Here is a 19,521-nt window from a genome sequence, read left to right on the forward strand (position 1 = left end):
CCGCAAGTGGGAACTAGCGCTACAACATGTCCTTGGTTCTCACCACCTACCAGGCCTTAATTTATGTTAATCCCTTCTGTCTCAGCATTTCTTCACAGTAACTACTCCTTTCTTCACTCTGTTTTAGTTTTCTACATCTTTCGCTTTTTGATCTGTCAATTTTTCGCTGTCCCTCCTCGCACCTCTGTTACATGCAACACACTTAGTTTTTCACTCTTATTAACTCAAACACAATGTTTTAGTAGCAATCTCTGCCTTGCATCTTACCCTGTATTCCACCTTAAGTTCTCAGGTTTTCAAATCTCGTCCAGTGCATTCCCCAACAATTAGTTTTTCCTTCTCGTCCTGTCCAGTAAGTGTCCCCTGACCCAAGGTTCTGGGTGATTTTTCTGAACTGTACCCCTTTCCCTAAACCTCTCCAGTCCTTTTCCTTCATGACTCTTCCCTTCCCTTCCCTTCAACTCTTGTGCAAGAAGAAAGAGCCACTGGCTGCATAAGCTTGTAAAAATTAAACCTTTTTCTGTTTGTGTTCTCATGACGCCGCTGGGTAAGTATATTTTTTATCTATTATTTACATTATATTTTCGATAATGAATTAGTTATGTAATTTAATGTTTCTAAAATGATAATTAACTCAATACGACTCTCCCATGTACATCTTAAATAACTCTTAAAGACTGACATATGATGAAGTTAATCATTAGTTAAAGTCAGCTTAAAATTAATAACCATATGAGTCATTTGGCCCTTTCTTTTCCAGATATGCAGTGTTGATTATGAGTGTATCTCTTGCCTGCTTACATTTGAACACCTAAGTCTGATGTGCAAAGGTGATCAAGTGTCATCCCCTATTAGATCATTAGCTGATGGCCAGACTGTTAATAATCCTTACCAAAGGGTAATTGACTACTTGAAGAACTGTGACAGGCAAGTATAAGTATTTTACCAAAGAATAATTGATTTTTTGAGAATAAAGGTGTATGCATAAACCTATGAATTCACAATTATGTACATTTTATATGAGTTCTTGGTAATTTCTTAGGTTATATATATTCAGACAAGGTTTGTTTGCTTATTGAGTAGGTTTGGGGGATGGTATGGGGGAGACAATAGAGAAAATAGTGTGGGATAGTTGTTTGGGGCTGGTAGACAGAGAGAGAGAGAGAGAGAGAGAGAGAGAGAGAGAGAGAGAGAGAGAGAGAGAGAGAGAGAGAGGGGGGGGGGGGATTTAAAGGGGAATGACCACTTAAAACTAATCATGAGACTGAAATTTACTCGGAGAATATTGAGGAAATGCAGGTATAGCCATGCTCCTTCAGCGAATTCCTTCCCCTCCCCCTTCCTTGTCTCACCCCCTCTTCAGTCACAACAGACTGAAAGTTGAAATAAAACCTTATTCATAAGGTGGCTACCATATTACAGGGAAGTATAAAGGCTACTTTACACTTTTACGTTAGGTCATGAAAATAGTTTCATATCTGGCTGTAGACATAGTGACACCAGTGTACACTTTAGTTCTATCTTTTGTATGTGCCAGCTTCACTCATAGTGATGGATTTAATGCTTGTATGCATGAAGCTGCTGTATAAAACATACATAAGAAATGTGTTTGGATTTGTGACTGAATTAAAAAAAGACATCATCTCGATTTCTCAGCAACCTTACTGAAACAGTTATTGTGGAAAGCCTGAGAAATTATTTTCGCCATCTGAGAATGTTACCAGAACAGTTCACATTTCATCTTAATAGATTTAATGAGGTTATAAAGAAGAAAGAAACTACAGAACGTGAAGCACTGCCACCCACACTGAAATGGCAGATCTCACTGCATTTTTGTGACAAGTGGGGATTCATATTTGTCTGTACATATTTTGTGTTCCAAAATCAAAAATGATTCCATGACTACAATGTGTGAATGCGATACACTGCTGTGTTGTCAAAGAAGTGAATATTGGATACAGAACTCAGTTTGCCAAATTTGTGGAGCTCTACTTCCTGTACATAATCTTAACAAGGAATCCACCAACTTCAACCACAGGATTTTGTCATGTACATGTTGTCTGCTCCACAGCCAGATATTTTACTTGCTTGTATTTTTTTGTGGTTCATTTGTGTGTTTCTAATTGAATGAATTTTGGTTTTCAACTTGTACATTGTTAATCAATCAATGTTCAGGTCACATAGGATGGCCTCAAGTGCAGCAACATGTCACTGCATGTTTTTGTAGTTAACTTCATTCAAAGTATTGTATAGGCTGCAAATTAACCCTATTACCTGTGAGAGACATCAAACATCTATAAATAAGCAAGCTGCCTCCCTTGTTAACTCATGGGATTGTGGACCAAAGACAGGCCTTGGAACCTAGCCATCTCCACATTCTTATGTGGCAATCAGCAGGTATCAGGAAAATCCTGTACTGGTCAGCAAAGAAAACCTAGTACCAGTGATCCAAGTTCTACTCAGAGTGTCCTCTTGCTCACCTTCTTCACACATCACAGTGCTAGGTTTTTTACTGTTAGTAATGGTCACCAGGAGGCCAAACTAATCAACTGGAGATGGTTTGTACGGTTTGGGTTGACATAGCTCTTGCAGCTACCTAAAAAAAGGCAGTATGTCATTTTGTTGTATTCTCCTTGGGATACTTTTTCAGCCACAATTTGTGGGTTGTGGTCATCAGCTGGTGGTGTTGACTGCAGAGGATCGCTATGGAGCACATCTTTAATGTTTTGTGCTTCACAATAAAGATCAAATATTTGAATGACATGTTTGTAGTATACATCAATTTTGCAGGCGTTTTGTCCTGCTGACAACCAATCTTGCCTTAAGTGACAGTGTGTGCATATTATTAACTCATGTTGACAAGAAGCAGACTATTCATGTTGCATTACCCGATTCAATAATTAGAGACATAATGCACTCTGCAGAACTGCACTGAGACTGTAGGTGAACTCTTATTTTATTCAAACGGGCACTTACGTCCTGTGGTCAAAAGTGTATCGAGAAAAAGCTTCAGATATTCTGAAAATAAATAAAAAAACAATAACAAAGAAACTAACTAGCTAACTAACTATCTAACTGTGGAAGTCACGAGGCTAGTCATTCAGTTTTATAGGTCTGATAAAGCAGGAATAGAAACAGGGACAAAAGCATTTGTGGGAGCTAAGCAGAAGAATAGTTAGAGCATACGTGCGAAATGAGAAGGTGGAGGAACTAATTCTATGGTTAGAAAGAACAATTTTACCAGTTTTTGAGAGTTGATAACTGGAAACAAAAAGTATGTTACATGTATTGATATACATTTTGAAAAATGGGTTCAGAAGATAAACATCATATACCTCTGCCGATGTTATATGACTCGAACTGTGGAAGTTTCTTGTATGTTTGATATGAAGAGTTGGCTCATTTTTCCACTCTGAATCTATTAGATGAGGCTTGTTGGTACTGATGATTTATTCCTATATAATTATGTAATCGCAGAAATTAGTAAAGATATTGTTAGTTTTGGCCCATCATCTGATGAAATAAGTTGAGTCTTGTGAGATGGCGTATTGTGGATATGGCTAAGTGTTACCCAAGATAGTAATAAAAATGAGACAAGGAGAAAGAGGACTGATAAGGTAGAACATGAACTTAGTGATGATTTGAATATCATTCTGTAGGAACTGAATAGGATTTGCAGCAAGTTATCCTAAAATATATAAAGTTCGCATTGTACAAATGTTGAGAACAGCAGAAGTGTGTGATTTCATATTTGCAGGAAGAGATGGGTGAAAAGTTGTGGTGGAAATTTTTTTTATGCAAGAGCATAACATATTCAGCCCCGCCCCCCACTGAACCAAGGACCTTGCCGTTGGTGGGGTGGCCTGCGTGCCTCAGGGATACAGATGGCTGTACCGTAGGTGCAACCACAACGGAGGGGTACCTGTTGAGAGGCCAGACAAATGTGTGGTTCCTGAAGAGGGGCAGTAGCCTTTTCAGTAGTTGCAGGGCCAGCCGTGTGGATGATTGACTGATCTGGCCTTGTAACACTAACCAAAACGGCCTTGCTGTGCTGGTACTGCAAATGGCTGAAAGCAAGGGGAAACTAAAGCGGTAATTTTTCCCAAGTGCATGCAGCTTTACTATATGGTTAAATGATGATGGCGTCCTCTTGCGTAAAATATTCCGGAGGTAAAATAGTCCCCCATTTGGATCTCCGGGCGGGGACAACTCAAGAGGACGTTGTTATCAGGAGAAAGAAAACTGGCAGTCTACGGATCGGAGCATGGATTGTCAGATCCCTTAATCAGGCAGGTAGGTTAGAAAATTTAAAAAGGGAAATGGATAGGCTAAAGTTAGATATAGTGGGAATTAGTGAAGTTTGGTGGCAGGAGGAACAAGACTTTTGGTCAGGTGAATACAGGGTTATAAATACAAAATCAAATAGGGGTAATGCAGAAGTAGGTTTAATAATGAATAAAAAAATAGGAGTACGGGTAAGCTACTACAAACAGCATAGTGAAGCCCACGCCTACCACAGTAGTACAAGTTTATATGCCAAGTAGCCCTGCAGATGACAAGGAAATTGATGAAATGTATGATGAGATAAAAGAAATTATTCAGGTAGTGAATGGAGATGAAAATTTAATAGTCATGGGTGACTGGAATTTGAGAGTAGGAAAAGGGAGAGAAGGAAACAGAGTAGGTGAATATGGACTGGGGATAAGAAATGAAAGAGGAATCTGTCTGGTAGAATTTTTCACAGAGCATAACTTAATCATAGCTAACACTTGATTCAAGAATCATAAAATAAGGTTGTATACGTGGAAGACTCCTGGAGATACTAGAAGGTATATTGAGCAAACAGTAAAGGAAACAAAAGAAAAATTCAGAGTAGGTATTAAAATCCATGGAGAAGAAATAAAAACTTTGAGGTTCACCAATGACATTGTATTTCTGTCAGAGGCAGCAAAGGACTTGGAAGGGCAGTTGAACGGAATGGACAGTGTCTTGAAAGGAGGATATAAGATGAACATCAACAAAAGCAAACAAGGATAATGGAATGTAGTCGAGTTAACTCAGCTTGTGCTGAGGGAATTAGATTAGGAAATGAGACACTTAAAGTAGTAAAGGAGTTTTGCTATTTAGGAAGTAAAATAACTGATGATGGTCGAAGTAGAGAGGATATAAAATGTAGACTGGCAATGGCAAGGAAAGCGTTTCTGAAGAAGAGAAATTTGTTAACTTCAAGTATAGATTTAAGTGTCGGAAGTCATTTCTGAAAGTATTTGTATGGAGTGTAGCCATGTACGGAAGTGAAACATGAACGATAAATAGTTTGGACAAGAAGAGAATAGAAGCTTTTGAAATGTGGTGCTACAGAAGAATGCTGAAGATTAGATGGGTAGATCACATAACTAATGAGGAGGTATTGAATAGAATTGGGAAGAAGACGAGTTTGTGGCACAACTTGACAAGAAGAAGGGACCAGTTGGTAGGACATGTTCTGAGGCATCAGAGGATCACAAATTTAGCATTGGAAGGCATCATTGAGTGTAAAAATCATAGAGGGTGACCAAGAGATGAATACATTAAGCAGATTCAGAAGGATGTAGGTTGCAGTAAGTACTGGGAGATGAAGAAGCTTGCACAGGATAGAGTAGCATGGAGAGCTGCATCAAACCAATCTCAGGACTGAAGACCACAATATCAACAACAACAACAACAACAACAACATATTCAGGAATATTGCTTCTCCTTTGACTCAAATGTATGAATAAATCATTGTCTGTGACCCTTTAGTATGTACAGAAGTTCAAAGACAGAGACTTTTCACATGAAAGAAAATATTGGTGCTTAAAATCTACAATAAATCATGAGAATCAGTAATACTTAAATTAATTAGAAATGTTTTGCATATTGATATAAATTTTTATAGATTACAGAATTTTGCTTAGTTACATTTTCCATGTGATTTATAGCAGCTTTTTATTCTAGTTCTGAAATACAAGCAGCAACATTTTTTGAAGAGAGAATAAACCACATACCATTTCCATTTAACCTGATGCATGTATTGCCAAAATGTCAGCAGGCTGAATTATTGCTGTCTACATTTATACAAGGTAAGAGCACCAGTACTAGTAAAGTAATTATTTTTCAATCAAATGGGTACACTTGACAGTTCCAGTTTTGTAATTTTGATGACACTAATGATACTTCTGAATGTGTGGTATTCTTGTTGATACATTTTGTTAGATACTACAGCAGTAGTAGGTGACTGTTCATAATTTTTAGTTGAAGTCACTGTTACTGTTATCTGCTTAGAAATCACTCTTAGAATGCAAGTGGCAAAAGAAAGTTTTTCATCAGTATTTGGTAAACAATGGGGTGGTGGAGAAATACAGTTTTTGATTGGTGAACTGTTCACCAACATTTGGCATCAAATACCAAACTTCTCTACAGGGTCTAATGACATTCTCAGAGAATGAAAATCTCCTCAGTAGGAAGCAACTTGGATTCTGCACTCCTCTTGTGTAATTCAGCTTACTCTGCTCATCTCTGAAATCGAAAAGGTAGATTGATACCATGTAACTAGACTTCGAAAAGCATTCAGCAGAGATACTCACTGTTGTCTGATGAAAAATGTATAAGCTAATAGAATATCAGACCAGTTTTCTGACTGGATTGAAGACTTTGAAACAGATAGAACTGAATGAATTTGTAATGAGGTTCAATCATCAGAAGTGGAACTAATTTTATGTGTATTCCAAGGGAGTATATAGCCACTTGTTATTGTTCATGGTGTGTTTACTGATCATAGTATATAGAGCAGTGGACATAAAAAAGGTTGTAGCCAATGGGTATCATGCCCTGTCAATGACAAATCAGTTTCAAACCAAGGCTTTCATGGCCATTGTCTGTGATGTTAAAATCATCTGGTTTTTTAGGCCACAACATATTTCTTCAAACAATCAACATTTTGACCCCTCTGCTGGGATCTTCTTCCTGCTAGTGGACAAAGCTGACAGATATTGCTGCTGTTAGTGAATGCAGGACCATCTCAATCAGTAGCCAAATGAACTCTGCAAAGAGAACTGCACACAGTTGACATTTGGAGTCAGGCATTGTAGTTTCTTTAATAAGCACTGATATGGCACTGAGTTAAATCCTTAAACTGTAGAAATACTGCATCTACTTGACTGACATGATCCATATCATTGAGGATGTTGTGTAATAAAAATGTGAGTTACATTTCATATGAGAGACATTTTTCGAATGTGTGCATGGAAGATGTCATTATGTTCAAGATACATGATTGTGTTTGAGAATATGTTCTAAGATTCTGCCGCAGAGGGACGTGGAAGCCAATGACCTTGAACTAGTGCTTTCTTTCAACTAGTTCATCAGTTGGTTTAATCTCCCCCCTCCCCACCCTCCCCTCCCCCATGTCTATTGGGACCCACATATATTATAGTTAAAAGAGAAGATAACCTGGTTGCAAATTCTGTATTGAATTTGATAGGGTTTGCATTGACCCTGGGCTCTTGTTCAGTTTTAGTGATTTCAACTGTTTCTCAACAGGGCTGACATTAATATTTGTATTGAAAAATCCTGCTTTTTGTTACTAATTGAGGAGAGTCATGATAGATTTTACAGACAGCCTCTTTATTAACTTGCGAAAAGCTGTTGGTTACAATATGGATAACCAGAAATTAACTTTGCCTCTTCAGTGGTTCCAACTAAACACAGTCCTGAGGTATAGGCTCCAGCAAGCTCCTGAGAGCTTTAAAATTGGAGAAATTAACACTTGACAAACAGTTGCCTACAATGAAGTCTAACTTCTTGTTGTGACACAGTCTTTTCCTATGGCACATTGATGAGAGTTTAAGTGATTGACTGCAAGCAGCCAGCACATGCCTTGCCCAGCTCTCACCAATGGGAACTGCACAGTGGTCCCTGGTTTGGCTTAAGCAGTCACTCTTCAGGAAGAGACGTGTGGCTCCCCAGTCATCCATGACTGGATGGAGGCATGATTTCATGGTGCTGCCAGTGGCCTCTTGCTGATTCCTGCAAGGTACCAGGATTCTGTATTTCTCAGTGTGTGTCCTGGAGGTCTGGGTTAATACTTGATGTTCCCACGTGGCTGCTATGGAGCACGTGAGTGTTGCCTGCTTTGACCTGTTTATTGTAACTGTTGTACCATTGTAGCTGGTGCCCCTGGTCACCATAGCATATATCACTCATCTTTGCAGTGATTTGAGGATTAAAGTGGGCAGTAGTCCTATATTTTCCTTTATAAAAGAATGTTTGAAAATGGAGATTAACACTTCTACTTTAGCTTTTCTACCCTCAATTTCAGTTTCTGTGACTTGTGAGCATGGGGACACTAACTTTGCTGCCACTACAGCCTTTACATAGAATTTCTTGTGGTATTGTGAGAGGCAGATCAATAAGATTCTGCTACAGTAGTCACCAAAGGCTTCACAATTTGCTCATCTGAGAGCCAAATGTCTTTCAATTAGTATTTCTCTATAAGAAGCCCTATGCTTTGCTTTACACCTGTTGTGCCGTAGTCACTGTCTAAAACAGAGACTATGGCATCTTGTGGTGCTGCCAGTGGCCTCTTGCTGATTCCTGCAAGGTACCAGGTTTCTGTATTTCTCAGTGTGTGTCTTGGGCTCAAGGCTGCAAGTCCCAATAACCAGCAACAATATGTCTGGAGATGCCCCGGACAGGACAACCAGGAGTGATGATCTGGGGTGCCATTTCGTTTTCATAGAAAGATCCCTTTGGTTGTCATCCATGGCACCCTTACAGCCCAGCGTTAAATTGAAGAAATTCTATGCCCCATTTTGTTGCCCTTCATGACAAGCCACTCTGGGCTTAAATTTCAGCTAGATAATGGCTGCCAAAACAGAGCAAGAATTTCTACTGCTTGTCTTCATGCTTTCCGAACCCTACCTTGACCAGCAAGGTCACCAGATCTCTTTCCTATTCAGAATGTTTGGATTGTTATGAGCATGGTCCTCCAACCAGCTCAGAATTTTGATGATATATATACAACCAGAAATGGAGATTTCATGTGAAATGAATGGGAGACACATGTTTGCAGCATTTGTTTTGCATAGGCACAAGTTCAAAAACAATGTGCTGTGTGACAAGTTATTCTGAATTGGGTTCCCCTTGCCCCAATGTCAGCTAGACTGATGTGGCTCAAAAGAACTAAGGTCTGCAAGGGCCCACCCTTTCCTTTTCAGGAGAGAATGAAAGGTAAGAAAAAAATTACAAAAACAGACAGTGAGAACTGGGCCACTGTCAGATCAGTGGTGAGCCACATGCGGCCCATGGGCTGCGGTCTGTGCACCCCTTGCCTAATATTTTCCATAGAGTTACAGGCCTAAGACTACTTGGAAGGGTTAAAAGTAAATGAACTGTGAACTTTGTTATGTCAAATAGACAGTGATGAGTTAACTTTTTACAGATACTTGTGTATGCCAGATTGGTAAACCAAAGCAATGATCTGAGGCTCCATAGAGTCATATCTTCTTGGGCACTTAAAGAAACTGCAGTTACAATGCCTACATTTCACCATCATGAAGGCAAAACTGTTTTTCTTCAATTTATAAGGATGGAATAATATAAAAGTGACATAGTAGCATAATTATTTAGTTGCAGACAGATCACTGTTGTTTGGGACCTATTATACAGGAAGGTAATGTGAGGTTCATGTAGGTGACTTCACAGTGCAAGAAGAGTAAATCTGGAATACTATCTTATAGACACAGCAAGAGAGCAGGATAGTGCATAATGTGTTTGAGTATGTGAACAATTAAAGTAAATATTTGGAGAGTAGGAGGGAAATGAGTGGTCAGAGAACATTTCATATGATTGAAAACCACAGTGTCTGTTAGTACTTGTAATGAAGTAGGCTTGAGCTTATGAAGTTAAGTTCAATATTTTCATTTAATTTTTCAATATTTTCATTTTCATCTTATGAATGAAGAAAGGTAGTTTCAGCTGGTGATAAGGAGCAAGTAGGAGTCATAAAAAAAGCACTAGACTACCATGTGGAAGGAATGGAGTCATATCCTCGTGTGACTATGTTCTTACTGCATACTTAAATGTATATACACTCCTGGAAATGGAAATAAGAACACCGTGAATTCATTGTCCCAGGAAGGGGAAACTTTATTGACACATTCCTGGGGTCAGATACATCACATGATCACACTGACAGAACCACAGGCACATAGACACAGGCAACAGAGCATGCACAATGTCGGCACTAGTACAGTGTATATCCACCTTTCGCTGCAATGCAGGCTGCTATTCTCCCATGGAGACGATCGTAGAGATGCTGGATGTAGTCCTTTGGAACGGCTTGCCATGCCATTTCCACCTGGTGCCTCAGTTGGACCAGCGTTCGTGCTGGACGTGCAGACCGCGTGAGACGACGCTTCATCCAGTCCCAAACATGCTAAATGGGGGACAGATCCGGAGATCTTGCTGGCCAGGGTAGTTGACTTACACCTTCTAGAGCACGTTGGGTGGCACGGGATACATGCGGACGTGCATTGTCCTGTTGGAACAGCAAGTTCCCTTGCCGGTCTAGGAATGGTAGAACGCTGGGTTCGATGACAGTTTGGATGTACCGTGAACTATTCAGTGTCCCCTCGACGATCACCAGAGGTGTACGGCCAGTGTAGGAGATCGCTCCCCACACCATGATGCCGGGTGTTGGCCCTGTGTGCCTCGGTCGTATGCAGTCCTGATTGTGGCGCTCACCTGCACGGCACCAAACACGCATACGACCATCATTGGCACCAAGGCAGAAGCGACTCTCATCGCTGAAGACGACACGTCTCCATTCGTCCCTCCATTCACGCCTGTCGCGACACCACTGGAGGCGGGCTGCACGATGTTGGGGCGTGAGCGGAAGACGGCCTAATGGTGTGCGGGACCGTAGCCCAGCTTCATGGAGACGGTTGCGAATGGTCCTCGCCAATACCCCAGGAGCAACAGTGTCCCTAATTTGCTGGGAAGTGGCGGTGCGGTCCCCTACGGCACTGCGTAGGATCCTACGGTCTTGGCGTGCATCCGTGCGTCGCTGCAGTCCGGTCCCAGGTCGACAGGCACGTGCACCTTCCGCCGACCACTGGCGACAACATCGATGTACTGTGGAGACCTCACGCCCCATGTGTTGAGCAATTCGGCGGTACGTCCACCCGGCCTCCCTCATGCCCACAATACGCCCTCGCTCAAAGTCCGTGAACTGCACATACGGTTCACGTCGACACTGTCGCGGCATGCTACCAATGTTAAAGACTACGATGGAGCTCTGTATGCCACGGCAAACTGGCTGACACTGATGGCGGTGGTGCACAAATGCTGCGCAGCTAGCGCCATTCGACGGCCAACACCGCGGTTCCTGGTGTGTCCGCTGTGCCGTGCGTGTGATCATTGCTTGTACAGCACTCTCACAGTGTTCGGAGCAAGTATGGTGGGTCTGACACACCAGTGTCAATGTGTTCTTTTTTCCATTTCCAGGAGTGTATTTGTATTTTTTCCTGCATTTTGTGATGTTTCAAAGTACTTCAGCTGTCTCATGGTTTACAACTGGTTAGCTCTTGGTTGACTACTGACATTGTTTTTTTCCTTTTTCTTTTCTTTTGTCAGAGAAATTTAGCTTAAGGGCCTGTTGTTCCCAAATATTTTTTTCCACGTGCAATCTTAATTTTAAGTGTGTCTTGCAGATCTCAGTGGCAATGCTTACACGGAGAAAAGGAACTCTTCATCATCATCTACTCTTCCAGAAGATGGGCCAAATAATTTGCTTCTTGATGCTTTGTATGAGCATCTGAAAAAGCTTCACAATAAAGAACTAAACCTGAGTGATGATGACTGTGCAAAGTTTCAACAACTGTTAATAGCAAGACAGAGGGAAGGAAGCACTTATCCATTACCAGTTCCTTGCAGTGATGCAGATGGTATGCATGCATGCGCTAGCGCACACACGTGTGTGTGTGTGTGTGTGTGTGTGTGTGTGTGTGTCACTTTGTAAGATTTAAATAATGTTAATAATACAGTAATTAATATATCATATTTGAGAAATGTCAGTCTTATTAACATTGTGTTAAGCAGTTTTCCATTGTGACTCTCGGCCAGGCACTTAATTGTGAATCATGTGAATGTAGATTTTCTTGTCTAATGTGAGTATTGGCATCTAACTGAAATTAATGATGGCAGCACAGAAGGAGTCAGATGTGCAGAAATTGATTGGTCTGTAGAAGAGTGAGATTTTATAGGACAAGGTTACCAGATGGTAACAGAAGAAAGAAAACAGATGAGGAAAGAATATATAGTATTGACAGTGTGACAGGGCTAGTGGCTCACTGTTGGTCAGAAGCAAAACAGCTGGGATAGACTGAGTTATGATCAAAGATGAAGATGTAATTTTATCTTGAATGTCAAGTAGTTTAGAATAAGACACTGGTTGTTTCAGTTGAATGGCTGGAATGGGGAAAAATTTAAAGTTGTTACAGCCCAGTAACAGTAACTAAGAAATAGATGAAGAAAACAGAGTGCGCAAAAATCGCATTTCAGCTGTCAAGTTTCCAACCTTATTTTATTTGGCAACCAGTTTCAGCATTTTACTACACCGTCCTGAGACCCCTGACCAATGTGTAGAAAGAATTTACCTGAGTTGTGATCAAAACAGGGGCCAGCAATAATCATATTAGTAGATTTTTGCTATAGTGATCACTTCAACCATCACCTGCTGACCATTATTGCTGGCCCCTGTTTTGATCACAACTTAGGTAAATTCTTTCTACACATCAGTCAGGGGTCTCAAGATGGTGTAGTAAAATGCTGAAACTGGTTGCCAAATAAAATAATGTTGGAAACTTGACAACAGAAAGGTGTTTAATTTGACATCCTGTATGGAACAGCTAAGTCCCACAACCATCTCTAAAAAGGCGGACTTACAGAGAGGTGTGAAAATCACATTGGGTGTCCAGTCATATCCATCCTCATTGAGTGTAGAAAGGACTGATGTGATCAAACAACTGAATCTTATAAACATTTTTTATGCAAGCATTTATGACTAGCTTTTGAGTTTTCACCATTTTTACTATTTGTGGTGTGTTGAATTAAATCACTGTAGTAAAGATTTGGCAAGACTGATGACTGGGCTACTCAATTTTTATTTTATTTTGAGTGGAAACACACTGTCTGACAAAAGAGGTGAAGCACCAAGAAGACATGGTAGGATCTCAGTGTAAATTCATACAGGTACAGACCAGAGGTGGACGTGTAACTGATTAGAACTGCATTTTTGTGTGACAGATGAGACAGCATGGATTTATCTCCTTAATTAGAGAGTTCCAGGAAGCTACTAAAAGATTACAGAAATAGACATTTTACTATCTGATGATTAAAAAGAAAAAGGTACTGCTTACATTTTGTTAATCATATGCTGCTGAAATGTTTTATAAATATTTCCTTCCTGAGTACGCAGTAAACCTGTGTATCAATGATTTCATCACATGACTTACTAAAGGTGCATGTACACTGAGTTTGAAACATGGTCTGCAATGCTGTTCGCAACATATTGTCCATATCTTGAAAATCATTGTTTTACAGCTGTGTCAGTGCAGAATGAAGGTACCTTGTTCCTAGCCTGCTACCACTAAATACTGCTATGGAGCACTAGTGTTCATTTTCGCTCTGTCTGTAGCATTGTGTCTTGTTGTTACATGTGTTCCTGTACTTGGACAAGAAGCAAAATTTACTAATTGTCACTTTCTGTGAGATAGAGGAGTGTCTTTGGCATGTTCAGAGTCATAGTTATCAAATTATCAAACAGAAGCATGACTCTGTGCAAATAAAATACTATGTTGCTTCACACCCACAGGAATGGCACAGATAAAATATTAAGTTTCGCATTTCACAGTACTGCAGCAACAACAACAGTGACAACAGTGTTCATTGTCTGACATTGGGAAAAAATGTCATGAGCAAGTTACATGAACTGCTGAAAAGGGCAGTGACAAAAAACAGAAACAACAACAGCAATAATAATAATAATAATAATACTAATAATAATAATAAAGATTCTTTTTGTGAGACAAAAATGAATGTATGTAGGGGGCAGCAGTCAGTTATAGACATGGATGTGGCAGGGGGTCACCAGCTGTAGAATCCCACATCACATTCATTGAAAATGATAATGTGGATTAAATTTAATATGAAAATAAATATAAATGTATGGCCATTTAAACATATCTCCTTGAGTTAGGGTCGGAAAGTGTATGAAATATAGCATTTAAAGGTCTAAATCAGACATTTAATTTTTAAAATTTTTTGGCGATGGGATGGGGAGAGAGGGAGGGGGCTGGAATCCCCTACATATTTTTCATGTGAATACGAAGATCATTTTGATTAATACCTGATACAAGAGCAGCAAAGTTCATAGAGCTACTGGTTAGATACCAATGTATATCATCAGCTTATGTGTGGTAGTTATAAATATGTGGTATATACACTATGTGATCAAAAGTATCTGGACACCTGGCTGAAAATGACTTACAAGTTGGAGGTGCCCTCCATTGGTAATGCTGGAATTCAATATGGTGTTGGCCCACCCTTAGCCTTGATGACAGCTTCCACCCTCACAGGCATACATTCAATCAGTTGCTGGAAGGTTTCTTGGGGAATGGCAGCCCATTCTTCATGGAGGGCTATGCTGAGGAGAGGTATCGATGTCAGTTGGTGAGGCTTGGCACAAAATCGGCATTCCAAAACATCCTAAAGGTGTTCTATAGGATTCAGGTCAGGACTTTGTACAGGCCAGTCCATTACAGGGATGTTATTGTCATGTAACCACTCCACCACAGGCCATGCATTATGAACAGGTGCTTGATCATGTTGAAAGATGAAATCGCCATCCCCAAATTCCTTTCCAATAGCGGGAAGCAAGAAGGTGCTTAGAACATCAATGTAGGCCTGTGCTGTGATAGTGCTGTGCAAAACAACAAGGGGTGCAAACCCCCATCCATGAAAAACATGACCACACCATAACACTACCACCTCCAAATTTTACTGTTGGCACCGCATACGCTGGCAGATGAAATTCACCGGGTATTTGCCATACCCTCAGCCTGCTATTGGATCACCACATTGTGTACCGTGATTCGTCACTGCACACAACGTTTTTCCACTGTTCAATAGTCCAATGTTTACACTCCTTACACCAAGCGAGGCATTGTTTGGCATTTACCGGTGTGATGTGTGGCTTATGACCAGCCCCTTGACCATATAATCCAAGTTTTCTCACTCGCTGTTGTACTGTCATAGAACTTGCAGTGGATCCTGATGTAGTTTGGAATTCCTGTCTGATGGTCTGGATAGATGTCTTCCTATTACACATTATGGCCCTCTTCAGCTATCAGTGGTTTCTGCCAGTCAACAGATGAGGTCAGCCTGTACAATTTTGTGCTGTACATGTCCCTTCATGTTTCCACTTCACTATCACATTGGAAACAATGAACCTAGGGATGTCTAGGAGTGTGAAATCTCGCGTACAGGCATATGACACAAGTGACACCCAATCACCTGACCACGTTCTAAGTCCGTGAGTTCTGTGGAGCACCCCATTCTGCTCTCTCATGATGTCTAATGACTACTGAGGTCACTGATATGGAGTACCTGGCAGTAGGTGACAGCACAATGCACCTAATATGAAAACTGTATGCTTTTGGGTGTGTCTGGATACTTTTTATAACATAGTGTATGAAGTATCAGTGATGTACAGCAAGACTAGCAATATACTAAGGTCTGAACCCTGAGGGCACCCTGAGAGCATATTTCCATGATTCCTTCTCTGATCCACGGTTGACTCAATACCTGTTTATAAGGTGACTGCCAGAATTGTTTGAAATAAAATAATAGCTGTTTTATTTTCATTAATTAATGTATTGAAATCAGCAGTACCAGAAATCTTGCTGAAAAGAAGCAGTGTTAAAATAATCACTTCACACCTGTCCATGGCATGTTTGATGTCATCAGTCAATTTGATTAATCCAGTTGCTGCACTATGATATTAATCTTTGTAAGTTAATCCATCAACTGTTCATGAACAATGCACTCCAAAGCTATAGGTACTGTTGGTAACTTGCTGATTGGTCTATAATTACTCAGTGATTTTGAATTATCATTCTTGGCTGTTGGTTGGATTAAGTTTTGCATTTACTCTGTAGGATATATGCACCAACAAAAGAGAGAGAGACCGAATGTATCTGTAAGAGCTGGAATAATAATACTGGCAACATTTTAAATCATACACATGCTCACTCCATTACTATGTACTGCATCAGAGCAGATTCTCATGATTTTAGAAATATATATTTATTGTGAAGGTGCTGTCTTTAACCGATAACTTGCAGCAACATGAGAGTTCATCATTGCTGAGAAAAAGTTATTTAATATATCTGCAGAGGCTTAAAAAATAGCATCAGATGTTGCCTTTCTATCCCAAAGCTGCACAGTTATTTTCATGGTGCTGCACGATTCGAATTGCTGCATACAACAGAGCAGGCATACCTGATTTTGGCATTGCCCACATTTTGCTTCACTCATTTCTGCAGCTTCCTGTATTTATTTAATTGTTTTACTTTAAGGCCTTCATTGGACCACTCTAGGCAGTTATACAAAAGTTTATACAAGTTGTTACTATTTAGTAATACAACACAGTTCAATAATAATTAAATAAGACAGTTCAGTAGTACACTGGTTATACAAGGATTATTATAATTTATTATTATATGAAGGGGTTTGGCTCTTCTGTCTGCCCAATACATCTTTATTCAGTCAGATATTTTCTTTGTTGTAGATTACTCTTCTTGTAATACCTTTACTGATCTTCGTTTTGCAGTCTGGTTTGTGTGTCTTGCAGTAATCTGGTTTTCTCTCTTTTGCTTGTCAGGTAATCTACTGTAATTTGGAGTTATCTTATATCTTCTTTAATTTCTATGATCCATTTAATGTTGCTCTTACTTTTCCACATTTTTTCCTTTTGTTCCCTTACTAATTCTGTCTTCTGGTGTTCTCATCACATGTCCAAAGAATGAGATATGTTTCTTCCTGATTGTGTTCTTTACTGGTTTTATTTTCTTGTATATTGTTCCATTTGAAGCTGTTCTGCGATGCCGATTTACTTGATATTGTTTATTTATGCATATCCTAATTATACTCCATTCTGTCTTTAGTCTTCTGTCAATTTCTGCTGTATTGGTTGTTTTGACGATGATTTCAGCTGCGTAAGTTGTTTCTGGTTGTGTAACTTTTTTATATTGTTTTAATTTTGCATATATGGATAGATTTTGTTGTGTATGTTCTTGGTATTGTAATTTGCTTTCTTCAATTTTTAATTTTATTTTGCTTTGATGGTTTTTTCCTTTAAATTGTAAGTTATGATGTCACCTAAATATTTACCAACAATTTTTATGTTCTGTACTCCTATTACAATTTTGTTTGCAAGTGGTTAGTCAGTTAGCAGAACCTCTTTTTTTTTAATGATATTCTGAGGCAAATTTTCTGTACTATTTCTTGTTGTGATTTAACTTGCTTCCTGGTTTCTTTAATGTTGTCAGCTAGGAGAACAAGATCAACATCATCAAGTCCCAAGCAGTTCAAACTTTTGTCATTTTCAGCACCTTCAATTCTTATGGTCTGTGGGTTATTCTTGTATCATTCTCTCATTATGTATTTGAGTGCACAGTTGAACAGTAATGGTGATAGACAGCCGTCTAGTCTTAGGCCTGTTTTTATAATGAATGGTTCAGAAATTTCTTTTCTAAATGTCACTTTTGATTTGGTGTTGGTAAGAGGAAGTCCTGTTAATCTCATTAGCTTTGGATGGAGTTGTAGAGCCCTTAAAATTTTTAGTACTGATGGTGTATGGGAACAGTCACATGCCTCCTTAAAATCTACAACTTTGTTCCATTTCCTTTAGTATGTCATAATTAGTTTTAAACTAATGATCTGCTCTGCACAGCTTCTCTATGGTCCGAATCCTCCCTGGTATTAACTTAAATCCTGTTCTAGTTGCTCCTTGACTCCTTAGGATCTTGGATGAAACCTTACATGTGCAGTGCAGGAGAGAGATTCCTCTGCCGTCTGTACTTGTACAGATCACTCTTATCCCCCTTCATGCATAGTGGATGGATGATGGAGGAGGTATTCGCTACGTCTCTCTTCCTCTTCCTCTTCCTCTTCCTCTTCCTCTTCCTCTTCCTCTTCCTCTTCCTCTTCCTCTTCCTCTTCCTCTTCCTCTTCCTCCTCCCTTTTTTTCTACTTCTTGGAAAGTTGGGGAATCTGATTTGTTAGGTCCAGTTTTAATTGGGATTTTTTCATTGATTTGTAAGAGTTCTTTGGATCCTTCACAATTCAGCAATTTGTAAATGCTTTTGCTATGATTTCAGAATAATTTTTATTTTTATTTTTTACTGTGTACCTTTCTTCCATCTTCATCTTTCAGTATTAATGTAAGGGGCTCATACTGTTGTAGTTGTTTCCCAAAGATTTTGTGGTAGTTCCTGGAATTGGTTTAGTGATAATAATTGTCTTCTATAGATTTAATTATGTCTTTATGGAATCCTCTCTTAATTTACCTAATGTTTTGTGTGATTTTTTTCCTTTCATTTTTGAGGTTGATGAAATTATCTTCTGTTTTTTGTGCTTGTAACTTTAATCGTGTGTGGTGTGTTTCTTCATGGAATTTGTCACATTCTGGAGTCCAGCATGCATGTTTTCTTTGTGGCCTCAAGGGAGCTAGATTCCTTGCTGGTTTCTTGACACTTGCTGCCAGTTCTTCTAGATCATCTGTTGCTTTAATGGTCTGTGTTATTTGTTGGTATTTTAAATTTTTAATTAACTGATGTGGTTCATAGTTCCTCCTTGTTTTATTAGTTTTTCCATTCTTGTTCTTTAATGGAGTGAATTTGATTTTAATTGTAACTAAGTGGTGGTTTGATCTTCCTCCAGTCTGGATGTTTCCATGTTTTAAGTTTACGTGACTTCCTCTTGAAGTGTTGTTTTAGATGTAAGGTTGTGTTTTAGGTGTAAGGTTGTGTTCTCTGCAGAGTTCTACAAGTCTTTGACCATTCTTGTTTGGAAAGTTATGTGGAATCCAATTTTTCAAATATATCTTTATATATCCTTTGTTTTCCTAGCTGTTCACAGTTTGTTTGTGAAGATCCTAAAATTTATCTGTCTCTTCCTTTCTTTTTGTTAGACAATTTTTTTCATTTGTAGGAGCATGAGCTTTTATAATTGTGAAGCTTTTATTCATTGTTTTAAAAGTCAGAGTTTACAAATCTGGGTGATTTTGACTCTATTATGTTTATATTCACTATAAATCATGTTCGAAATTGGTGATACTGCTTTTTAACGCTCTGTCTTAGTTTCCCATTTTAAATTCTCTACCCTTATGATTTGAAGGGGCCTGTATTGTATTTCTCATTTCTTGGAGCCCTGCTGTTG

The 19,521-nt window shown here is 39.3% G+C and overlaps 1 protein-coding gene across 3 annotated transcripts in view; it reads left to right on the forward strand.

Moving 5' to 3' along the window:
- LOC126297774 (KICSTOR complex protein SZT2-like) overlaps positions 1 to 19,521 on the forward strand; it is a 710,838-nt gene that overhangs the window by 380,189 nt on the left and 311,128 nt on the right. For all 3 annotated transcript variants that reach the window (XM_049988949.1, XM_049988951.1, XM_049988950.1), the window contains exons 20-22: positions 761 to 927; positions 5,977 to 6,101; positions 11,733 to 11,966. In XM_049988949.1, coding sequence (XP_049844906.1) covers positions 761 to 927; positions 5,977 to 6,101; positions 11,733 to 11,966 — 526 coding nt within the window. The remainder of the gene's footprint in view (positions 1 to 760; positions 928 to 5,976; positions 6,102 to 11,732; positions 11,967 to 19,521) is intronic.

This window comes from Schistocerca gregaria, chromosome X, assembly GCF_023897955.1.
Source record: "Schistocerca gregaria isolate iqSchGreg1 chromosome X, iqSchGreg1.2, whole genome shotgun sequence".
Lineage (NCBI taxonomy): Eukaryota > Metazoa > Arthropoda > Insecta > Orthoptera > Acrididae > Schistocerca > Schistocerca gregaria.